The 20,105-nt window shown below is 42.4% G+C and overlaps 1 protein-coding gene across 1 annotated transcript; it reads right to left on the bottom strand.

The window, feature by feature from the left end:
- Positions 1–782: 782 nt before the first annotated feature.
- Positions 783–10,218, bottom strand: raly (RALY heterogeneous nuclear ribonucleoprotein; the record flags this gene model as incomplete). Its single annotated transcript, XM_083669324.1, has 7 exons — positions 783–824; positions 1,195–1,340; positions 4,784–4,900; positions 5,305–5,462; positions 7,217–7,264; positions 7,670–7,742; positions 9,963–10,218. 7 exons carry the CDS (start codon positions 10,216–10,218, stop codon positions 783–785), a joined length of 840 nt encoding a protein of 279 aa, XP_083525450.1.
- Between the last annotated feature and the right edge of the window lie 9,887 nt (positions 10,219–20,105).

Here is a 20,105-nt window from a genome sequence, read left to right as displayed (position 1 = left end):
ACCCTAGATCAGAGAAAACAATCAGGATAATATCCACCATTTTGATAACTTTTTCTCCATGGGTCAGATTTAATGCAAGCAATTTCCTGCTAAACACCTGTAATAGACACTGTAGCAGGGCAGCAAGTCAAAAGGTGGCGGTGGTGCTTACGGGGTGTGTCTGAAATATTAGTGCTATTTTTAATGCCCATGATGACACTTGACCTGCTTATTGTCATGAACACACCTCTATTTCCCACTACTCAACCCATGTGAGTGCAGGCGAGACAGCGATACAGAGCAGTGGTATTTTCACCTGTTACCACCGACACAAATTGCCAATATGTGTTTGGACCAAGCTGAAAATAGAGCCCTGTGTGGGCCTACAGACAGTTTTGTTGATCGCATCTTGAATTCAGACACTGGTCCTGTTCACACCACCAGCAAATTCAACCATTCAAGGTTTTCAAGTGAGCTAGCTGATTGATGTATCCACTCCTTATCTCTAATAACAAGAATGTACATAACATGTTGTTACGTAATTGCCTTACATAATAGTAATGGAATTGAGTGTTATTTTGTTGTTACAAAATTGGAATGAGGAGTCCTTATTCCACTTGAGATAACAAAAAAAATCTGTCAACTCCATTACTATTTATTTATTCATTTATTTATTCATTTACACATTTTGCACAAAACAATACAATGTGTTAGAACTGCCAGAACATGACTGTTTAATAATCAAAAGTGACTCGCAAATGTTTCCCTGCACCACTGCAGTAACATTAAGAACAACTTGCCTTTTATTGCAGGATGGAGTCCATTTCCGATAGGTGGTTGTTTTCCTGGGAACAGACACATGAGGGAGTATAAGTGAGTAATGAGGGAATACAAAGTAATATTGTGTGATAGCACATATGGTTGAGTGAAGTCTGAGAGCTGGAGGTGCCAGTACAATACCACGCCAAAGCCAAAACACACACTCATGTCAACACCTTTACACCCCTGTTGCCTCTGTGCATACCCTTACACACTCGTAAGAACACACACACACACACACACACACACACACACACACACACACACACACACACACACACACACACACACACACACACACACACACTTGTATGACCACACACACACACACACACACACACACACACCTAAAAACCGCAAATATACACACTCACGCATACACAAACACACACTAACCTCGTCGTCGTCACACTCGTCCTGTGTGCCGTCTTCTCCTTCCTCCACTTCGCTATTATGAGGCTCATCATCTACCAGCTCCTCTGTGTCCGAGCACGACTCATCCTGAGACATCTCGCTCTTACTCTCCTCTGGCTTCCGTAGTTCTACACACACACACACACACACACACACACGCACACACACATTAAATGACAAGGATTGATTACAATACAGACATTGACATAATCACACACTTAAATAATTGTCTCCAATACTGAACCTACTGTATTCAGTACATGAAGCAAGTGGCTATACGATATTTTAAAAATGAACTGTGGGAGCATGAACTCAACACTTAATCCTTCTTGTTTCACATCCAAATTATGACCATTCTTGTAGCTTGTTTAATGTCCGTTTAATGGGTCTGTTGCACAATTGTGTTACCCACAGACTGACCTCCCACATGCCTCTACCTCAGGGGCTCATGTTGTAGGTTTCACATTAAACACTTCCCGAGCCAAAGTCATGAAACTTTGAACACCAGGCACTCAGTGTACAAATCAGGCTTGTTATTTTTCCACCCCTGTTTCGCAATGTGATTTAATGGGTCGAAGCAGCAGAGGTACGTGTCCACTCTCTATGGAGCTCCTCTACTGAGCAAGATCGCACACACACCATTCATAACTTCACTTGAGAATGTTAATGCTGAAGACAGTAGGCCAGCCTATAGCCAAAACATGGTCCTCTTTATCCAGCCTTAAAGATGAATGAACCTAAATAAACGTTAAGTGGTGGATTATTTGAGCTCTATCTACTGTGACATTTGGAAACCAAAGCTACAGTACAGGCAACTGATCAACCAGTTGAAGAGGAATGCTTCATTGTATAATGCATATAATAGAGCTAATGGCTTCCTTGACTTTCATTGACAGCTTGTGTTAACAGACATCAATAGCATACTCCAAAGGCAAACGCAAAGCCTAGAATCAATACTAGACATTGACAGCTCTCTTATGCCTGCACAAATGATGTGACGGAACACACCTGATTAAACAGAAACCCCTGTCAAGCCAACTGTCCCAGACAACTGTCCCTGTCCAACTGTAACCTTTGGTGCCCTGAAATAGGGGAACTATGTATAAAAAAGTGTTGTAATTTCTGAATGGTGAAATCAATATGTACAGTACACAAATACCATCAAATAAAAGCTGAGAATTTCTACTTTAACCTCATAGTAATTGTTTAACTTTTGGAGTATAGAGCCACAAGAAGAAAACATGCTTCACTGTCCCATTACTTATGCAGGCCACCTGCATAACTTGCTCCTTAGCTCAGTTCCAAGGTCTGTTCTATTATATGGGATTTTGGGAAGGGAACAGTGATCCGAGACCTGGCCTCTGCTGCCTGGAGGAACTGTGAAGTCAGTTGAATTTATGAGCTGTGTGTGTGTGTGTGTATGTGTGTGTGTGTGAGAAACAGTCAGGAGCACAGCTGGCCCTGCCTATAGGGTCATAAACACAGTAGGACTGCCAGCTCATATAACCATCCCACCTCACTGACTCAGCACTTTTTGTAACACCAGCCTCATGAGGCTAGCTATATTTGTGTAGTCTGTGGAGGGTCAATACACAGGTCATAAAAGGTATCTCACAGCATGGAAAAATAGTGACCTGCCACCTACTGGATAAAGAGGCTATAAGGAGAGAGGGGGAAACTGCATCATCTGCTATGCATGCCAGAAGGCCGCCTGAAAGTGCAGTCCTCCTTGCATCCTTCCTGACAGGCTTGGATTGGTGAAAGCATTAAGGTGGAAATGTTGTCTTCACTTTACTTGCTAATACTTAAGGGGGGGGGGGGGGGGGAAGTAGGGATGCATTTTTAAAGGTAGGCCGTGGCTACAGGTACAGACATGATGCTAGCCTTGTTTAATTACTTCAAAGTGAATGCCACATCGAGGCCTGGAAGAGTAGTCAGTAATGAAGTAGCAATATAGCAACTACTGGACGAATAGCGGACTATGTCGGAATACACGTCCATACCTTTAGCCACTTCTTTAATATGGTATAGAGTACCATTATGCATTTTCAGTCAAGAGCTGGTTCCGGAAAAGAATTCCCCAGTCATTCAATCAGTCTGGATATTTAATGACGCAATCCGGAGCTGGTGAAACTGCAAATTTGCTGGCCCGCTCAGCACAAAACATGGTGTTGCACTAGAGTAGCTAGAGAGACAGTTTAGCTACATAAAATTAAACTTTTGAGGATAGTCACGTAGCTTAATTGTCTCTCTAGTTACTTTTTCTAAAGCTTAACACTGTGTTTTCCATGTTGTCTGCCTCGAGTGGTGGGCCAGCAAATTTGCTGTTTCTAGAACTCCAGATTTTGGCTTTTTAAAGAAATGCTTTTATAATTTCGGCCCCCATTAAAAAAATCCGTTTCTAGAGCCTTTACGCGCAAACTAAAAAGATGGTTGGTAGAATTGCCTATTTATTTAGCTGATGCAATTGATAAAAGGTTGAATTTGGCGCACCACTGTAGGCTTGTTGAGTAGGTAGATTATGATATAATAGACACTTCAGCTTATGGTTAAATTCGTTGCCTACAAGTGTACAGCAAACATGTTGTCCCCCACAAATTATGTAGTGCACCCCCTTGTGTGAATTAATTAAAAATTTTCAAACGTGTGACTGAAAAGTTACCAGAATGTGTAATGGTTATTTGATTAATGATCAGTCTTGCTTCTTACAACTTTGCATTTATTTGAAAGTGGTCCACAGATTTGAGGTAGGCTGAAAAGTTACCGGAGCTTGTAGTGCTTATTTGATTCATTTCCAAGGACTTGACAGTATTATTTGAAAACCATCAATTGGCCAAAATGTGTGGTCTGAGGTCACAGTCCCAGTGATGTCGGAGATAAAGCGTATGACATTGACATTCGCGTATGACATTGACAGCTCTCTTATGCCTGCACAAATGATGTGGCGGAACACACCTGACTAACCAGAAACACCTGTCAAGCAAATTTTCCAATACTTTTGGTGCCCTGAAATATGGGGACTATGTACAGTATAAAAAGGGTAGTGATTTCTAAATGGTGAAACCAATCTGAAAAAAAAACCATTGATTTAAAGCTGAGAATCTCTACTTTACCCTCATAGGAATTGTTTGATTTCATATCCAAACTGTTGGGAGTATAGAGTTAAAAGAAGACAAAATGCTTCCTTTTATGAAAGGCACTGTATATGCAATATTCAGATTTGATAAAAAACTGACTAGCATCTACCTAACAGAAAGAAACTGAAATGCAGCCATTATTGTGAGAAATGATGGTGGGAGAGGGGAAGTGACAATACTTTCCCAGGGGTTTGAAACAGGGCCAGAGTCTTGGTCTTGGCAAGACATATTTTATGAGACTGGAGATATCTAAACGATAAACCATTACATTCAATTGTTCTTATCCACTAAGCTTCTTGTAGCAGTCTCTTGGTCATGTTTTTCATGCTGGGTTAATAACATGTTATTCTGCTTTGTTTATGTACCATTTCCCCAGAATATAGCATTCTCTTCCCGATTCTGAAGTATTCTTGGTAAGGTTTACTGACACTCACCAGCAGCGATGTGTTTGTCCTCTGTGATCTGCTCCAGCCGGCCCAGGAGGGCGTCAATGTTGGACTTGATCTGAGTAAGCTCTGATTTAATGGCCTGCAGCTCGTTAGATTTCACTGCTGAGAGATCAGAGACAGAGAGAGAGAGAAGGAGAAGGGGGGTGTAGAGGAGTGGGAGAGAGGAGAGAGAGTGAGGGGGGAAGGGAGAGAGAGAGTGACAGAGAGCAGAGCTACTTCAATATGAGACCTTCATTGCAACATATCGGGATGTGAATCAAGAGAAGATTTCTGTGTATGGTAACATCAAAACGGGACATTGCTCAAGACAACAAATGCACTCTCCCTGACAAATCAAATCCATTAATCGTTCAAATTGATATTTATTATATTGCTTTAGAGCAGATAAAGTTTTAGTTGAAAAGAGGTACAAGTAATTTAAGTTCATCCTGGATATTTAAAGTCCTGAATGTGTCTCAAGCATCACTGAGTGATGATGGGTTGATACTGAGCCTGTGGGAACTCACACTTTTGCTTGATGGCACCGCTGGGGAGAACCGAGGAGCGCGCCAACAGTTTTACGGGCAAAGACTTGATCCGGCGCACCAGAGGCATGGCTACGCGAGGCCGCTTGACTGGCACCACACGGGGGACTGGCGACACTCTGCCCCTGTACTCAAACAGCCTGGAGTGGGTGTGAGAAAGAAGAATCAGAAACAGCTATAGTCATACTTACAACACGGACACTGTGTAATAATCTCTTTACTGTTTGAACTTCCATACTGTCCATACTTACAGCATACCGGACTACTAGTATCCTCTTTTGTTTTTATCTCATTGTCTTTTTATTTTCTTTCTCTGTTTTTACTTACTTACTTACTTACTTACTTACTTACTCTTCCTGTAAAGCACATTGTATTGCATTTGTGTACGAAATGTGCTAGAATAAATAAAGTTTGATTTGATTTAATGAAACTTTTTGTATTTGTTTAATACAACTATTTGCTGGAGCAAATAGTGTTGAGCAGAGCAGAGCCCCTTGCATGTGTTCAGAGACCATGCAGAGGTAAATTGAGGGTAAAATTGAGGGTCATTATATTGTTGGAAAACTGGGGGCAAAGTAACTAGGCACTGCACTTCTCAACATCATCCTATACCAGGGACTAAGCAGGGAATCTACTATATTTCAGATGGAGATAAACATAACATTGCTATCAAGGACATAAATACACAGCAATACTATCTTTAAGTGACCGAATAAACCTTTCTCCATAAAGACTACAATAAGATACTGTAAGTAGAGCATTACAGAATACAGAGACGGCATTTGGCTTTTCTCTTCTAAGGCCATCTTGGAAGTTCAAGAAGGTGCCTAACCAATGGAATTGGTCATTCTCATCATTATTATTCTCATCATTCTTGTCATTACTATCATTAGCATGATAATAATTATTAGGCATTACGAACAAAGGCTAATTTCCAAGGATTTGAAGAGGTTGCATTCCACAGTGAGATTTCTGCTGGTTGTATTATAAATGAAGTGCAAGGGCATGGCTTCAAAGCTAGCACCAGACAAGAGAGCAGGTTCTCACTAGTTGCGTCAGCTTCTCCCTAAAGGTTTGAGGTTTGGAGATCACATGAAAGAAGAGGGAGATTAAATGATTGGGTATCTCTCTCTCTGTAATATATTGATCCCAGTCGGCGGCAGCGTCTGTCAGCTGTAACTCAAGGCATCGACATCACAGGGATATATATATATATATATATATACACATATATATATATATATATATACATATATATATATAAAAATAAACTGCTCTGGATGGTTGAAATGTGTTCCTCGTGTGGATATTATGTTCAAACATCTGCAAACAGAGACGTCCAACAGAGAGAAAGCAGCAGGGTTTCGTAGCCACTGAAAAGTTTGCTTTTCAGGTCTTCTTGTGAAACAAGATTCTCGGGCTAACAGCTGGGTGAGCGTACATTTATGGGAAATGCTTTGGATGCCGTCCAGTCATGAGCATTAGAGAAGAAAGGGACGCCTCTCTCCCATGGCAAAACTTCCCTTGACCTTTCAAAAGCACTTCTTGAGGGTGCAACTGGAAACTGTTAGGGGCCGATTTAACGGGCCCCAGTTATGGCCACAACTAGATTAGATTTGCGATTATCTTTGCGCTGGCAATGATGAAACCAATTGTGGCATAATTAAGAAAGACAATCTGACACAACTTTTGTTGATCCAGTAGTAGGCTGCTTTAGGGCAGGAATTCTTAATGAAGTCGACAAATATGTATATATATGTTTTGTTTTTATTTACTGTATTTGGTAATCTGGATTGGAACCTTCCATTCTTTCATTGGTTCTGAGCTAAAGTAGGCTTTGGCGACTGTGAATGTATGCCAGAAGCAGAGCTTCCTGGTCAGGTAATCCACTCACCTGTCATAGAAGTCATCTCTGTAGTAGTCATAATCAAATTCATACCCACTAGAAGACAAACCAAACACTCAATGAGGCTACATTATACAGAACAGTTATACAGTACATTATACAGTTCTGAGGTTACATTTTGCATCAATCTGCTGGCAGTTTCCCTGTGCCATTGCACAGATAATCTCAGTCATTTTATTCCCTATAAATGTCTGTCTTGTTTCTTTTTGTAGTTTATTTGATGATATGGAAAGGTTTGTAATTGCATTGAAATGTAACAATATGTATGGGTGGTTATGTCTTTATTTGTAATACAAGGATTAGATTAGATTAAATATCTATCTTTTTTATCGTTTAAATTGTCACCTAGGCCACGGCATGACGATTCTATCCTGTCCACTTCTATCAGTCCAGTTCTATCCACCAGTTCTATCAGAAGCCCTCAACCCCATGTTAAATGACCTGTAGAGAGCTGCAGCAGACCTCTTCAACCCTTTGGGTCTGTTAGGCTTGGGCTCTCCAGCCATGTTGATGTCTAAGGTAAGGAGAGAGAGAGAGAGAGAGAGAGAGAGAGAGAGAGAGAGAGAGAGAGAGAGAGAGAGAGAGAGAGAGAGAGAGAGAGAAGGATGTTAGTGAAGAAGGTTAACAGAGATAGGAATAAAACCAAAAAAGGACTAAGGCTTGCTTTATCTGGGCTGCAATAAACCCTGAAGTGTGTGCAGCCAGATGCAGCAGAGATTCCTCTCCACTAGAGGGAGGTGTTTAGCCATGCTTTGCCTCTCTCTCTCTCCAAAGCATTGTAGCTGATGATATGCCAGCAGTCCTCTCAGCGCCTGTCTGTCAGTCTCTCTGGCTGCTGTAGACTGTCAGTCCATGCTGAATGAAGCTCAGTGGTGTATATATGAGAGCACCAGCAGGTCTCCTGACTCTGCTATCTGGGCCCGACCCACGTGGAAGATAAGGACTGGGGCTGGTGGAGCTGGGGGAATGGGGACTCCACAGTGAAAGCCTGTTAACTTGACCGTTAAGTGAAAAGGCTGAGCATGTGTGTGTGCTTGTGTGTGTGTATATGTGCCAATATGTGTGTGTGTGTGTGTGTGTGTGTGTGTGTTTATGTATGTATGAGTGAGAGAGAGTGTGAAAGCCTGATAACTTGAACGTTAAGTGAAAAAGCTGAGCATGTGTGCACAAGCATATGTGTGTGTGTGTGTGTGTGTGTGTGTGTGTGTGTGTGTGTGTGTGTGTGTGTGTGTGTGTGTGTGTTAACCTATGTATGGGTGAGAGATATTTGTGTACACAATTGTGTGTATGTGTTGGTATGTGAGTAAGTATCTCAGTCAGCCAGTAGAGGGTCTGTGAAAGCGGAGTTGGCATGGCTGAGTGAGCGTGTTAAGCCCCCTGATCTTCCCTGTGAGGAAGTGCAGGTTGCAGGTTACCCACCTGGCAATGCCCCTCCCCTGGCCATGCCCCCGGCCCCCAGCCCTTGCCCGCTCATTTATCTACATGAAGGGCAGAGAGGCAGGAAGTCACCGTGGTTACGGCACACCCCACAGCTTATCAACCTATGGCTCTAATTCTAGAGGACACAGTGGAAATGGAAAACATTGTTTGGTTTGTCTTTGCACAGCTGCTTCATTATGGTAAAGGAGCGATATTTAGTTGCATAGCCTGAGGAGAAGGACTGCTGACCAAACGACTGGTAAGTCAATTATCAGAAGCCAGGCACTACTAAACATGCAGTTTAGTGAAATAGGATGTAAACGATTGACTGTTTCTTAAATATAAATTTTAATGTTGACTATGGTAACATGGTACTGGTAAAAGTAAAAAATAGTAGTTAAATTGTTGTGTGCAATATCATAATGAGAGGCTTCCAAAGAGCCACGGAAATTAGTCTTGAGCCATCTGTACCAGCTAATGCGGTACATCTGGAAATAATTGGTCCAGCTTCTTCTTTTACAGACAGATACCTCTACCAACAAATCAAAAGTTGAAGGTGTAAATTGCACTCTCTACACATCAAAATAAATCTCTATAGCACGTGCAGTCTGTCTATAGGTGTTGGAAAACAATAACCCTCCAGATGTTATGCCGGAGTATATGTAATTTGTGGGAGGCAACATGTCTGGCCCCGCGAGACAACACTGAAATAATCATACAAATTACTGAAAAATACCAGGGTCATCATCAGCATCATCACCATATCCCTGGTTTGACAATAATCTCAATGTAATCTCAATAATCTCTCTTTTCCTCCATTCCCAGAGACCCCTCCCTGCCACTGTCAAGATTTCAACCATGGTTCTGTGTGTAATGGGGGTTGAAGCTGTTCTAGTAGTAGTGTGTTAAATGAAGCCCCTACTGCCATCAGAGCTATGCTAACGTTATTCCTCTGTGGTTAACCACACAGTACGCAAGTTAATCTCTGACTGCCATGGAGATCAATGCTCTGATAACAAGCCCCACTCTTCAAAAGCTGATAAGGCCTACAGAGAGTAGCGAGAGTGTGTGTGAGATACGTGCAGAACCAAAATAAACAAGCCTGTAGCCATGGTTGCTGGCATGTACATGTAATATGGGAGTTCAACCGATAGGTCAAGGGCGTTCAATCGATTGGATTTCATTTAGCTCAAGTATATGAGCTGTTAAAGTGAATCAAGTCATTAAAAGGTGAAGCATCTTGGGATCTCTCTTATCACCTCTGTTACATCTATGATGACATAGGCTGACATAACTTGACATAAGCTTAACTCACCCAGGGTCTGTCCTGCCAACACCCGCCCGTTCTCCCCTATGACAGCTCCGCGGGCGTGTCTCTCACTGGCGTACTGGACGAAGGCGAAGCCTTTGTGCACGGAGCAGCCCAACACGCGGCCATACTTGGAGAAGATGGTCTCCACATCTGACTTCTTCACCACCGCCGTGTTGAGGTTGCCGATGAACACGCGTGAGTTGATGGACTTCGGGTCATTCTTGTTGGTCACGTTGCTGGTCTGAACCTTCAGAGACATCTTGGATTACAAACGTCTAAATATCTACAAGGAAAAAGTAAACAAAAAACTAAAGTTATTCTTTTGGAGGAATGATTGGTTGGTCTTCTGCCCAGTTTGAGAGTAAATTAATTCTACTTTTTCCCCTGGTAGGAGTGTTGCTAAGGGTAATATTTACATGCTGCAAGGACATCAGTTTAATGAAGAAAAAGGCATCACATTTGATTTCCTCCTTCTGAACAGTCTGTACTATAAGTCATAAGTCAATAGACATACAGTAACATCCAAAATATACAAGGTTTCTCTCAATTATTGACAAAAGTGTTATTAGTTTGTAGACAATTGCTTTTGCAGCGAACCTGACAAAATTGAGTTGGATTGTTGTGTATTCAGCTAAAAAGAACAGTGTGAAGCTCCCCAATCTCCCCAAGCTCCCCAATCTTCTAGATCAGTCTTCATCATCTACCTAAACCGGGCTAAAACAGTCTATGCAGACCAGTCTATGTAGTTCAGTATAGACCAGTCTAGGTAGTTCAGTATAGACCAGTCAATGTAGTTCAGTATAGATCAGTCAATGTAGTTCAGTACAAAGTCTATGTAGTTCAGTATAGACCAGTCCATGTAGTTCAGTATAGATCAGTCAATTCAAATCAGTCTAGATAAGTCAATGAAGATCAGTCTAGACCAGTCTAGACCACTTTACTGTATGTAGATCAGTCTATGTAAATTAGCCTAGATTAGTATACAGTGCCCTCCATAAGTATTGGAAAGAGGAAGCATTTTGTCTTATTTTATCTCTATACTCCAACAGTTTGGATTTGAAGTCAAACAATTACTATGATGTTAAAGTAGAGATTCTCAGCTTTAATTCAATGTTTTTTTTCAGATGGGCTTCATCATTTAGAAATTACAACCCTTTTTATACATACTCCCCCTATTTCAGGACACCTGAAAATACCAACAAAATTGTTTCTGGTTAGTCAGGTGTGTTCTGTTACATCATTTGTGCAGGCATAAGAGAGCTGTCAATGTCTAGTATTGATTCTTGGATTTGCATTTGCCTTTGGAGTTTGCTATTGGTGTCTGTTAACATGAGGACCAAAGAGACATCAATGAAAGTCAAAGAAGCCATTATGAGGCTGAAACATGAGAAAAATCAATCAGAAATATAGCCAAAACCTTAGACTTCCAAAATCAACAGTTTGTAACATCATCCAAAAATAAAGAAAGCACTGGTGAGCTCAGCAATCGCAAATGGGTTGGTAGGCCAAGGAAGACTTCTACAGTGGATGGAACACTCTACAGGAGTGGACTACCATCCGCTTGTTGGCAGATAAGACGAATATGATGTACCAAAATGATTGCAAGAGGAAAGTTTGGAGAAAAAAGGATCTGCCTCACCAGAGCAGAGCATCACCAGAGAATATACTCAGCATCTGATGGGGTCAATGGGTCGCAGACTTCAGGCAGTTATTGCATGCAAAGGATTGTCGACCAAATACTAAACATGAGTACTTTATTTGGACATTATATGATTTTTCCAATACTTTTGGAGCCCTGAAATAGCGGAATCTGTTTAAAAAATGTTCTACTTGCTAAATGCCCCCATTGAATTAAAGCTAAGAATCTCTACTTTGACCCCATAGTAATTGTTGGATTTCAATTCCAAACTGTTGGAGTATAGAGCTAAAAGAAGACAAAATGCAAAGGTACAGAGGTATGCAAAGGCATTCCTGCATGCACATGTCCCTCCTTTCCGTCTATAGAACTCGGAGGTCAGTTGAGTGGACGGGAGCATATGTAATTTGTAGGGCGGCAACACGTCTGCCCTGGGAGACTAGTCTAGACCAGAAAAACAAATCAAGGCAAGTAATCAATGGCAAATCTTACATTCAGGAAATATTTTATGTGCAATATTGAGACAATGCTTTTTATGCATCAGTAAGCCTATTAGGCCCAACATAAGTTAGAACAGCATGTCTAAAACTGGCTACCTCGGCTGCAGCAAGAACAAACTGTGGCAGATTGTTTGTCCACCAAAGACAGTTGGACCTTCCCTCTCCTCCTTATAGCCTACATGATAATAGTGGAGTTGATCAGACACGACCTGCTCATAGCTGCCGATGCTTGCGTAATCATCTAATCTTCTAAGATCTTCATTAGATCAGCACCCCCCCATTGTCTGCATTTATGGAGCCCACAGCGAGGTGAGACCCGTCTGCGGTTCCACTCCAGGAGCCGAGCCCAGCAGTCAGGAAGACATGGGAGACGAAAAGAGAAATAACGCTCAGCGGTCTCGACTGGAGCAATTTCACATCTAGCCGACCAGAGCAGAGCCTCCACTGTTCAGGGTTGAATGGCAGCTTTTCCACGGTCCAAAGACACACTGTGTGGAATGTTGTGTGGAAAATTGAAACATGACACTGGAGTGAGCTATTTCACAACATGTTTACATGCTCTGTTGAACGCTGGAACACATTTACCATGGCAAGAGGCTGTTCTGTACAGTAGCTGTTTCTACTACTGTATGTACTGTGAACAATAAAGTCTTATCTACAGGACAGAATATACTGCTCTATGCATATCAGCTGAGGTCGACCTGACCAGAGGCCAAATAGGTTTCTCTCTGAACTTACACAACTAGACAAGGAGAAAGTCAATAATGTTGTTTTTCCTCCCCCAAACGCAGCATTTGTTCTCACTGCTTTTTCAAGGTTTCATGACTCTTGCTGAGGAGTTCATAGTCTTTGCTGTACTGACCTCCACAGAGAGAGTCCTTTAAAACCTCATTGGCTGCACCGAGCCTCCTAATGAGTCCAATAGAGGTTGGCCCTTAGAGGCCTGGAGCTTGAAGACACAGTATAGAGAAACCCCTGTACTCTGCCATAAAAGGAATTAGTCCCAGAAGCCACAATGGTGGCTACAGTATATGGTAAAAATAGATCAGACAGAATCAAATAAAATGTGTTGGCCAACTGGAGCAGGTCATCCCTTCTCAGTTATTATACCTGGTATATTATTTCTCTCTCAGTTGAGACAAAACAAAAACAGAGAACATATCTCAGGATACATTCACTAAAATGTCCTTAAGTTCAATTTTCTAGCAGGGAGTGATTTGCTTACTATTTGTCAAGATTACCTGTACCTCAATGCTGGTATTTACTAGCTGCAACATAGACTCTGTGCTCCCAGAACAGTCTGTGGGTGAGCTTAACACCTAGCACTGCAGCTTGGGGACTTCTGCTGACACTCAGTCATTCATTCAGTCACTCACTCACACAAACACAAACACAAACACACACACACACACACACACACACACACACACACGTGATAGTGAGTGTGTGTGATAGTGAGTGATAAAGATAGATAGAGAGAGAGAGGGAGAGAGAGAGAAAGAGTGTGTGTGTGTGTCTGCATTAGGCATTAGCTTCCTTCCACTGTCACCTCAGGCTGCTCAACAGGCACTGAGGTAGCCGTCAATCCATCACAGGTCTCAGAACAGTATGGTGCTGCTGCTGTTTGCCGTATGACATATGCATAGGATTAGCATTTAAAAAAGCCAACACAGGGACTTGATCTAAAGCTCATATTCTCCCTCAACCCAGTGCCTCAGATGGCACTATGGCAGTCGACAACGTCAGAGTGTGAAGCACTAAAATGTTCTAAAGGACGTCTTAGCACTGCAGGAAAACCAATACAAAAGTCACCCTTGAAAGTACATGTGCTAGCCCAAGATAAAAACAAATGTGTAATAACAAAATCATTTTCCCTCTTTTCCTCAATAGAAGAGGGGAGGTAGACTCTAATTTGCTGTCATAGGGTGATGTCTTGCTTATTACCGTCCTCTCTGCTATCATTTGCACAATAATTAGCAGGAGCCAAGCCGCCCACAGCGGTAGCGCCGCCGTGAAGGTTACGGTCCATCATATTCTGCAGTGACACCAGCGGCACAACAACACAGAAGGGGGGGTGTATTGATTGTTTTCATTCCCTTGAGTTATTGGCTCACTGTCTCTCTCTCTCCCCCCCCCTCTCTCTCTGCCAATAGAGCTGCTGACACCCATCACAATCCGTGTCAGCCCCAGGAGGAAATATATTGCTAATACCTCTTGGAATTCTGCCGTCTATTTTCCCAGCACAACTGTACTGTATATTTGTCTGTGTGTCTATCAAAATGCAACGGTCTATATGTTGACTCTGTAGGGTCATACAAAGGAATGTAAACAATAACATAAGTTATGTATATGTTATGTATATTACTCATGTATATTTGTCCATATGTCACAAATTGCAGAATGAAAACAAAATTGGAAATTACGATTGCCATGTACAGTATTTACTGTTAGTTATCCACCACTTCGACTGCCAGTGCTAGTCCCTTTTTATTAGTAAATATTCTATTAATTTAGTTTCTGTTTTAAAAAACTAAACAAGAACTATCTTTTCCTTCCTAATTTGTATAACAGCCTTCACCCTTACAAAAACTGCCAGGCATTCCAAACACCAGCTTTTCATTGCAGTCCACTCACACCACGACTGAGAACTTTCTCCCCAGTTCGCACGTGGCTCCAACAGCATTAATTAAATGCACTTATTTTCACACTAATCCATTTGTAATGTTGGCTGGGGTAGAGGGACCTTTCCTCTGACAGAGCCATCGCCGGGGGCTGCAGCTGGGGAGGTGGATAAACTCTGAGCCTAGCCCCCCTCCCCTGCTCAGTGGATCACCAGACTGATGCATAATTAAGTGCTTGTCGTAGGGCCCCCTCAGCAAGCCCAGAGGCCCCTCTGCCTTCCTCCATTTCCTCCCCTGCCACCGTAGACAAACCATCGCCACTGATTTCACCCGCTGCTGCCGCTTTCCCCGGGCAGAATTAATTTCTAGAGCAATCGCGGATATTCGGTGCAAGTTTGTCCCTCCAGGATAAGTTTGTTCCTCTTTTTTTTCCGCCCTCTTCCTCTCTCTCCACTGCTTATCAGTGTTTATCCAGCTTTAATGGTGCGTAGCCTGTCTTACATAGGCAGACGGGGTGCTGGTGGTGTGTGTGTGTGTGTGTGAGGTCACAGGGCCCAGCTAGCAAGCTTGTAGTAGCCCATGAGTGACCCATTGTCAGCAGAGTCAGCGGCCCTCCATTGGCAAAAGCTGTTGCTCATCAACTTTACGGCCCTTTATGGCCCAATAGCGGCAAGTAGCTAGCTGAGTATTCATATCATTCAAAGATAGGACCACCTAGTCATAACATGCAACCGGCCCTGAGTCAGTGCACTGGTGGCACACTGCTCTGGCTGTTGGCAAGCCATCCTCTGGCTACTTGTCCACCCTCTTACCACTCCCTTGGCACCATCTTCCTGCTACTCTCTTCCCACTCCTCTGCCACCATCTTCCCTTTCCCTGTCACAATCTTTCCACTCCTTTACCAAGCATTATATTCAACTCAAATGGCTGAAGCATGGATGTTTACATACCAGGGTTATGGGTTTGACTGTCAGTCTACCATTGGCATGCCAACTGTTGGTCTACCACTGGCATACCAACCATCGGTCTTCCATTTGCACACTGACGTCTTTGCACTATGGTACGCTGACCGTTGGTCTACCATTGTCACACCATCATCGGTCTTCCATTGGCATACCAACCATCGGCCTACTGTTGGCATGCCGACGGCGGTTTACCATTGACACGCCTACATTGGTCCACCATTCACATAGTGACTTTTGGTTTAGTGTTGGCATGCTAGTAGTTGGTCACCACTCGCATGCCGGCGTCCATCTATCATTGGTGTGCTAATGGGTGGTCTACCATTGACATGCCGACAGTTGGTCTAACATTGGCATGCAGGCCGTCGGTCCAGCAATGGCAAACCGACGGTCGGTCTATCATCGGCATATCATCTATTGGCATGCCAACATAGGTCTACTAGTGGCATGGCAACTGTCAGCCCATCAATAGTGGTACGCTGTTGGGCTAACAGCAGTATAACGCCACAACAGATGCCATCATTTTACTGTTAGAGGTCTGATATTGGCTGATGAGCCACTCTGTTGTCACCAGCGGCCCGATACACACTTGCTGGCTGGCCAGTATCTAGTTGCCACACACAGCCCAGTGTGTGTGGAGGAAGCCTGACTGCGATACTCTTAGGGCCAGTGTGGGGACATAGAAACACATTAGGGGTATCCCCGACTAAAATAAATCTTGGTTGGAGAAGCGTCTGCTTTTTTCAATGAATCAATTAGTCTACATTTCTACATAAGTGTACATAGACTTGCATTTTTACTATGCTGGCTTGCATTACAGTTGAGCTAAAAGCATGCTTACACACTCATTTGCTGAACTGTGAACACAGCCAGCTAGCTATGATAGCTATAGATAACTATGATGTGATTTGCTAAATATCCAAAAAAAGTGAGTAGCGGCATTTGAATATATCACAAACATAACCAAAAACTTAGACTTATCAAAATCAACAATTTGGAACATTATTCAAAAAGAAAGACGGTGAGCTCAGCAATCGCAAATGGGCTGGTAGGCAAAGGAAGGCGTCTACAGTGGATGAAAAATGCTCACCAGAATTAAGAAAAACCCTAAAACAACTGTCCCACAGACCAGGAACACTCTCCAGGAGGTAAGTGTGAATGTGTCAGAGACTACCAACTGCAGAATACATCACCAGCCAACCTACAGGCTTCACTGCAAGGTGCAAACCACTAGTTATCCTCAAAAAGGATTGTCAGATCCTCAGTTTGCTAAAAATATCTCAAAAGCCTGCAGAGGTCTGGAAAATGGTCTTGTGGACAGATAAGAAAAATATTATCATGTACCAGAGTGATTGCAAGAGGAAAGTCTGGGGAAAAAAAGGATCTACCCAAGATTTACAGCATACCACCTCATCTGTGAAACATGGTGGGGGGGTGGTTTGGGCATGTATAGCTGCCACTAGAACTGGCTAACTTCTCTTAATTGATGATGTTACTGCTGACAGCAGCAGCAGAATGTATTCTGAAGTGTACAGAAACATCTTGTCTGCTTGAGTACAAGCAAATGCCTCCAAATTCATTGGAAAATCTTCAATTTTAAATCCAATTGAACATGCATTTCATTTCCTGATGATAAGACCTCAAAACAAACAACAACTGAAGATGGCTGCAGTACAGGCCTGGCAGAGTATAACCAGACAATATATCCAGCGTCTGGTGGGGTCAAAGGGTCGCAGACTTCAGGGAGTTATTGCATGAGAAGGATTGTCAACCAAATACTAAACATGAGCATACTGAAATAAGATGAGTATGTTTATAAAATGTTGTACTTGCTAAATGGGGAACCCAATCTAAAAAATACTTACATTGAATTAAAGCTGAAAATGTTATTCTAATCTACTTTCCTTGTTTTGGGTCTGGCGGGGATGCAAAACCAATCAAAATGAGAAAGGATACTTTGCATCAACAGAGATGGCTTAGTGAATCAAATCACTGTATTTAATTAATTACCAAAGTACTTGTGCTACTACACTTATTTTACATTATAGAACAAATTGTATACCCTGCATATTCTTATGAAAATTAGTGAAACTGAAGCCAGGAAGGTGATTTGTTGGGTCTCAACTGATGGAGACTGATGATCATTGGCTGGAGGGTCTCCAGGTGTCACCATGGCCCTCAGTATAGCTTCTAATTGGCTTGTTTATCACGATTGACAACAACACAATCAATTCAGAAAAGCAGCTGCTATGCAAATGAGGACAGAATTAATCTAGCTTGGTTGCATGGAGCCTGAAGTCACCATAGTAACATGAAAACTGATATGTCTTCACATTGTATTTCAGGCAACTTCAACTTCCTTCAACTGTAACTGTCCTATTTTCTTTCCAAAAATAATTAACTGCGTCAATATTCACACATCAAATCACCTCCCAAGATTCACCACAATGCTACACCACAATGCCAGCAAACACTCAAATAACAAGATTGAACACTTAGCAGGGTAAAATACTCCCAGCTGTGGTAACATATTGTAAATCCCTCTCTATTGTAAATTATCATTGTTGCACATTAGTAGCTAGACCGATAAATAATATTGTCTGACTTGATGTGTTTGGATTGTTCAGACCTCAAGTAAACTTAACATGGTCTTTAGAAGGCACACATTTGTTCAAATATAACATCTAAATTAGATCTGGATTAAGAAGCTATGTACAGTACTACTGTATTTTATATATTCCAACCAAACTTCTCATGCAAAAGCAGAATCGTCCCTGGGCCTGGACTGGAAGTTTTATCCGGAACACTCTCAGTCAAGAAGCATTAGAACCAAGCAGTACAATGGTAATTAATTCATGAGAATAAGTACAAAATGGGATCATCAAATCAAATCAAACTGTATTTATCATATGCACAGGATACAGCAATAAATTAATTAAAACAGGAGTGTAAAATTCAGGGTTGAGATTACCAGTAGTCTGCCTCAAAATGGCATCGGACTGACCTTGATTTCAAAATGATTTCTTTTCCAGGACATGACACTTCTTTTCACCTTGTGAACAGTCTGTCTGACAAATGTATGTCTTCAAACCTAACCATATACAATATTAACCAAGAGGTAGCACACTATCACATACGGCACCAATGCCACTAGCGAAATTAAAGGGATACTTTACCCAAATTAGAAATGAACATTAACAAATCCACATGCTTTGGCTGTAGCCATATGGTATGCTTCTTTGAAATCCATGTGTCTACTTTTTTTATTTTTTAAAGTAACTTCATTTTGATATAATCCATTCTTGAAGTATGCTATAATTCATCACTATTGTGCACATTGCTTAATACTTTAAAATCCTCTACAGTAGGTAGAAAGTAGGGACGATGGGGTCTAATTTGTGATTGGGCATAGAACAGCAACTATAATGTATTACTCTATTTTCTGACACTCCATTACTGAGGTCACTTGTGCACGTCGAGCGACCACATCACAAAGCATTTGATTAGCTGCGAGAGATACATTTCAGAGCCCTCCACCAATGGTATGCGTGGGACCGGCCTCAAGATGCCTACTTCTCAAATGTTCCCACCCGTCTCAATCATTCGGCCCTCCATTCCTTGTTTCCTGATGATAAACGAGCAGCGGGCACTCTCATCTATCTACAGGGCAGCTCGATCTATCCACACGGCTGAAAAATAGATGGTGTATGAAGTGTAATTTGGTGCTGTTGCCCGGCCCTGTCCCTCTGGATGTGTCAGCGCAGGTTTTGATTAAACCCCCTTTATGGGAAATCCATACTTTCCTCATTAGGGCTCTCCGTTCCACAATCCACCCTTCTTCATAAACATCAGACCCTGTGGAAAAGGGGGATGAGAAGGAAGGCAAGAGATGAGTGGTCTCTAGCACTCCTCCTTCTCATGCAGACCCTTCTTGCCTTCCTATAACCCCCCTCCCTGGGTTCTCCCGCGCTCCAGGAGTGGATTAAGCAGACTCGGAGAAGATCAACAGTCGATAGAATAAATGATAATGTTCAGAGAACAGGTCTCTCTAGGGTGGCTTGCCTGTGGATATACATTAATGACCAGGCTTTTGGAGGTAGAGAGAGAGAGACAGACAGAGGGAATACATGTTCAACCATGCTCACTCACTTGCCCCTTAACCACCAGGCCTACGCAAGTGGATAAACCAGAGACACAGAGTATGTTGGATAGTAGTGTGTTTGCTACCTAGCAATCTTTGACATTCAATATTGACTCAAATGCATCTGTGAACTTCTGGTTCGACTTAGCCTCTGGCCGGTTTAGCCTCTGGTCTTTGCACTGGGACCTGAGTGGAATAATATGAAGGGCCAGGGCAATGCGCTTCAATGTTTAATTTATCCTCCCTTGCTGATAAAGAGTCGGCGAGCTCTGGCCACGCTTCCGCC

Source organism: Argentina silus (assembly GCF_951799395.1).
Source record: "Argentina silus genome assembly, chromosome: 4".
NCBI lineage: Eukaryota > Metazoa > Chordata > Actinopteri > Argentiniformes > Argentinidae > Argentina > Argentina silus.
This window is presented reverse-complemented; position numbering and strand designations above follow the sequence as displayed.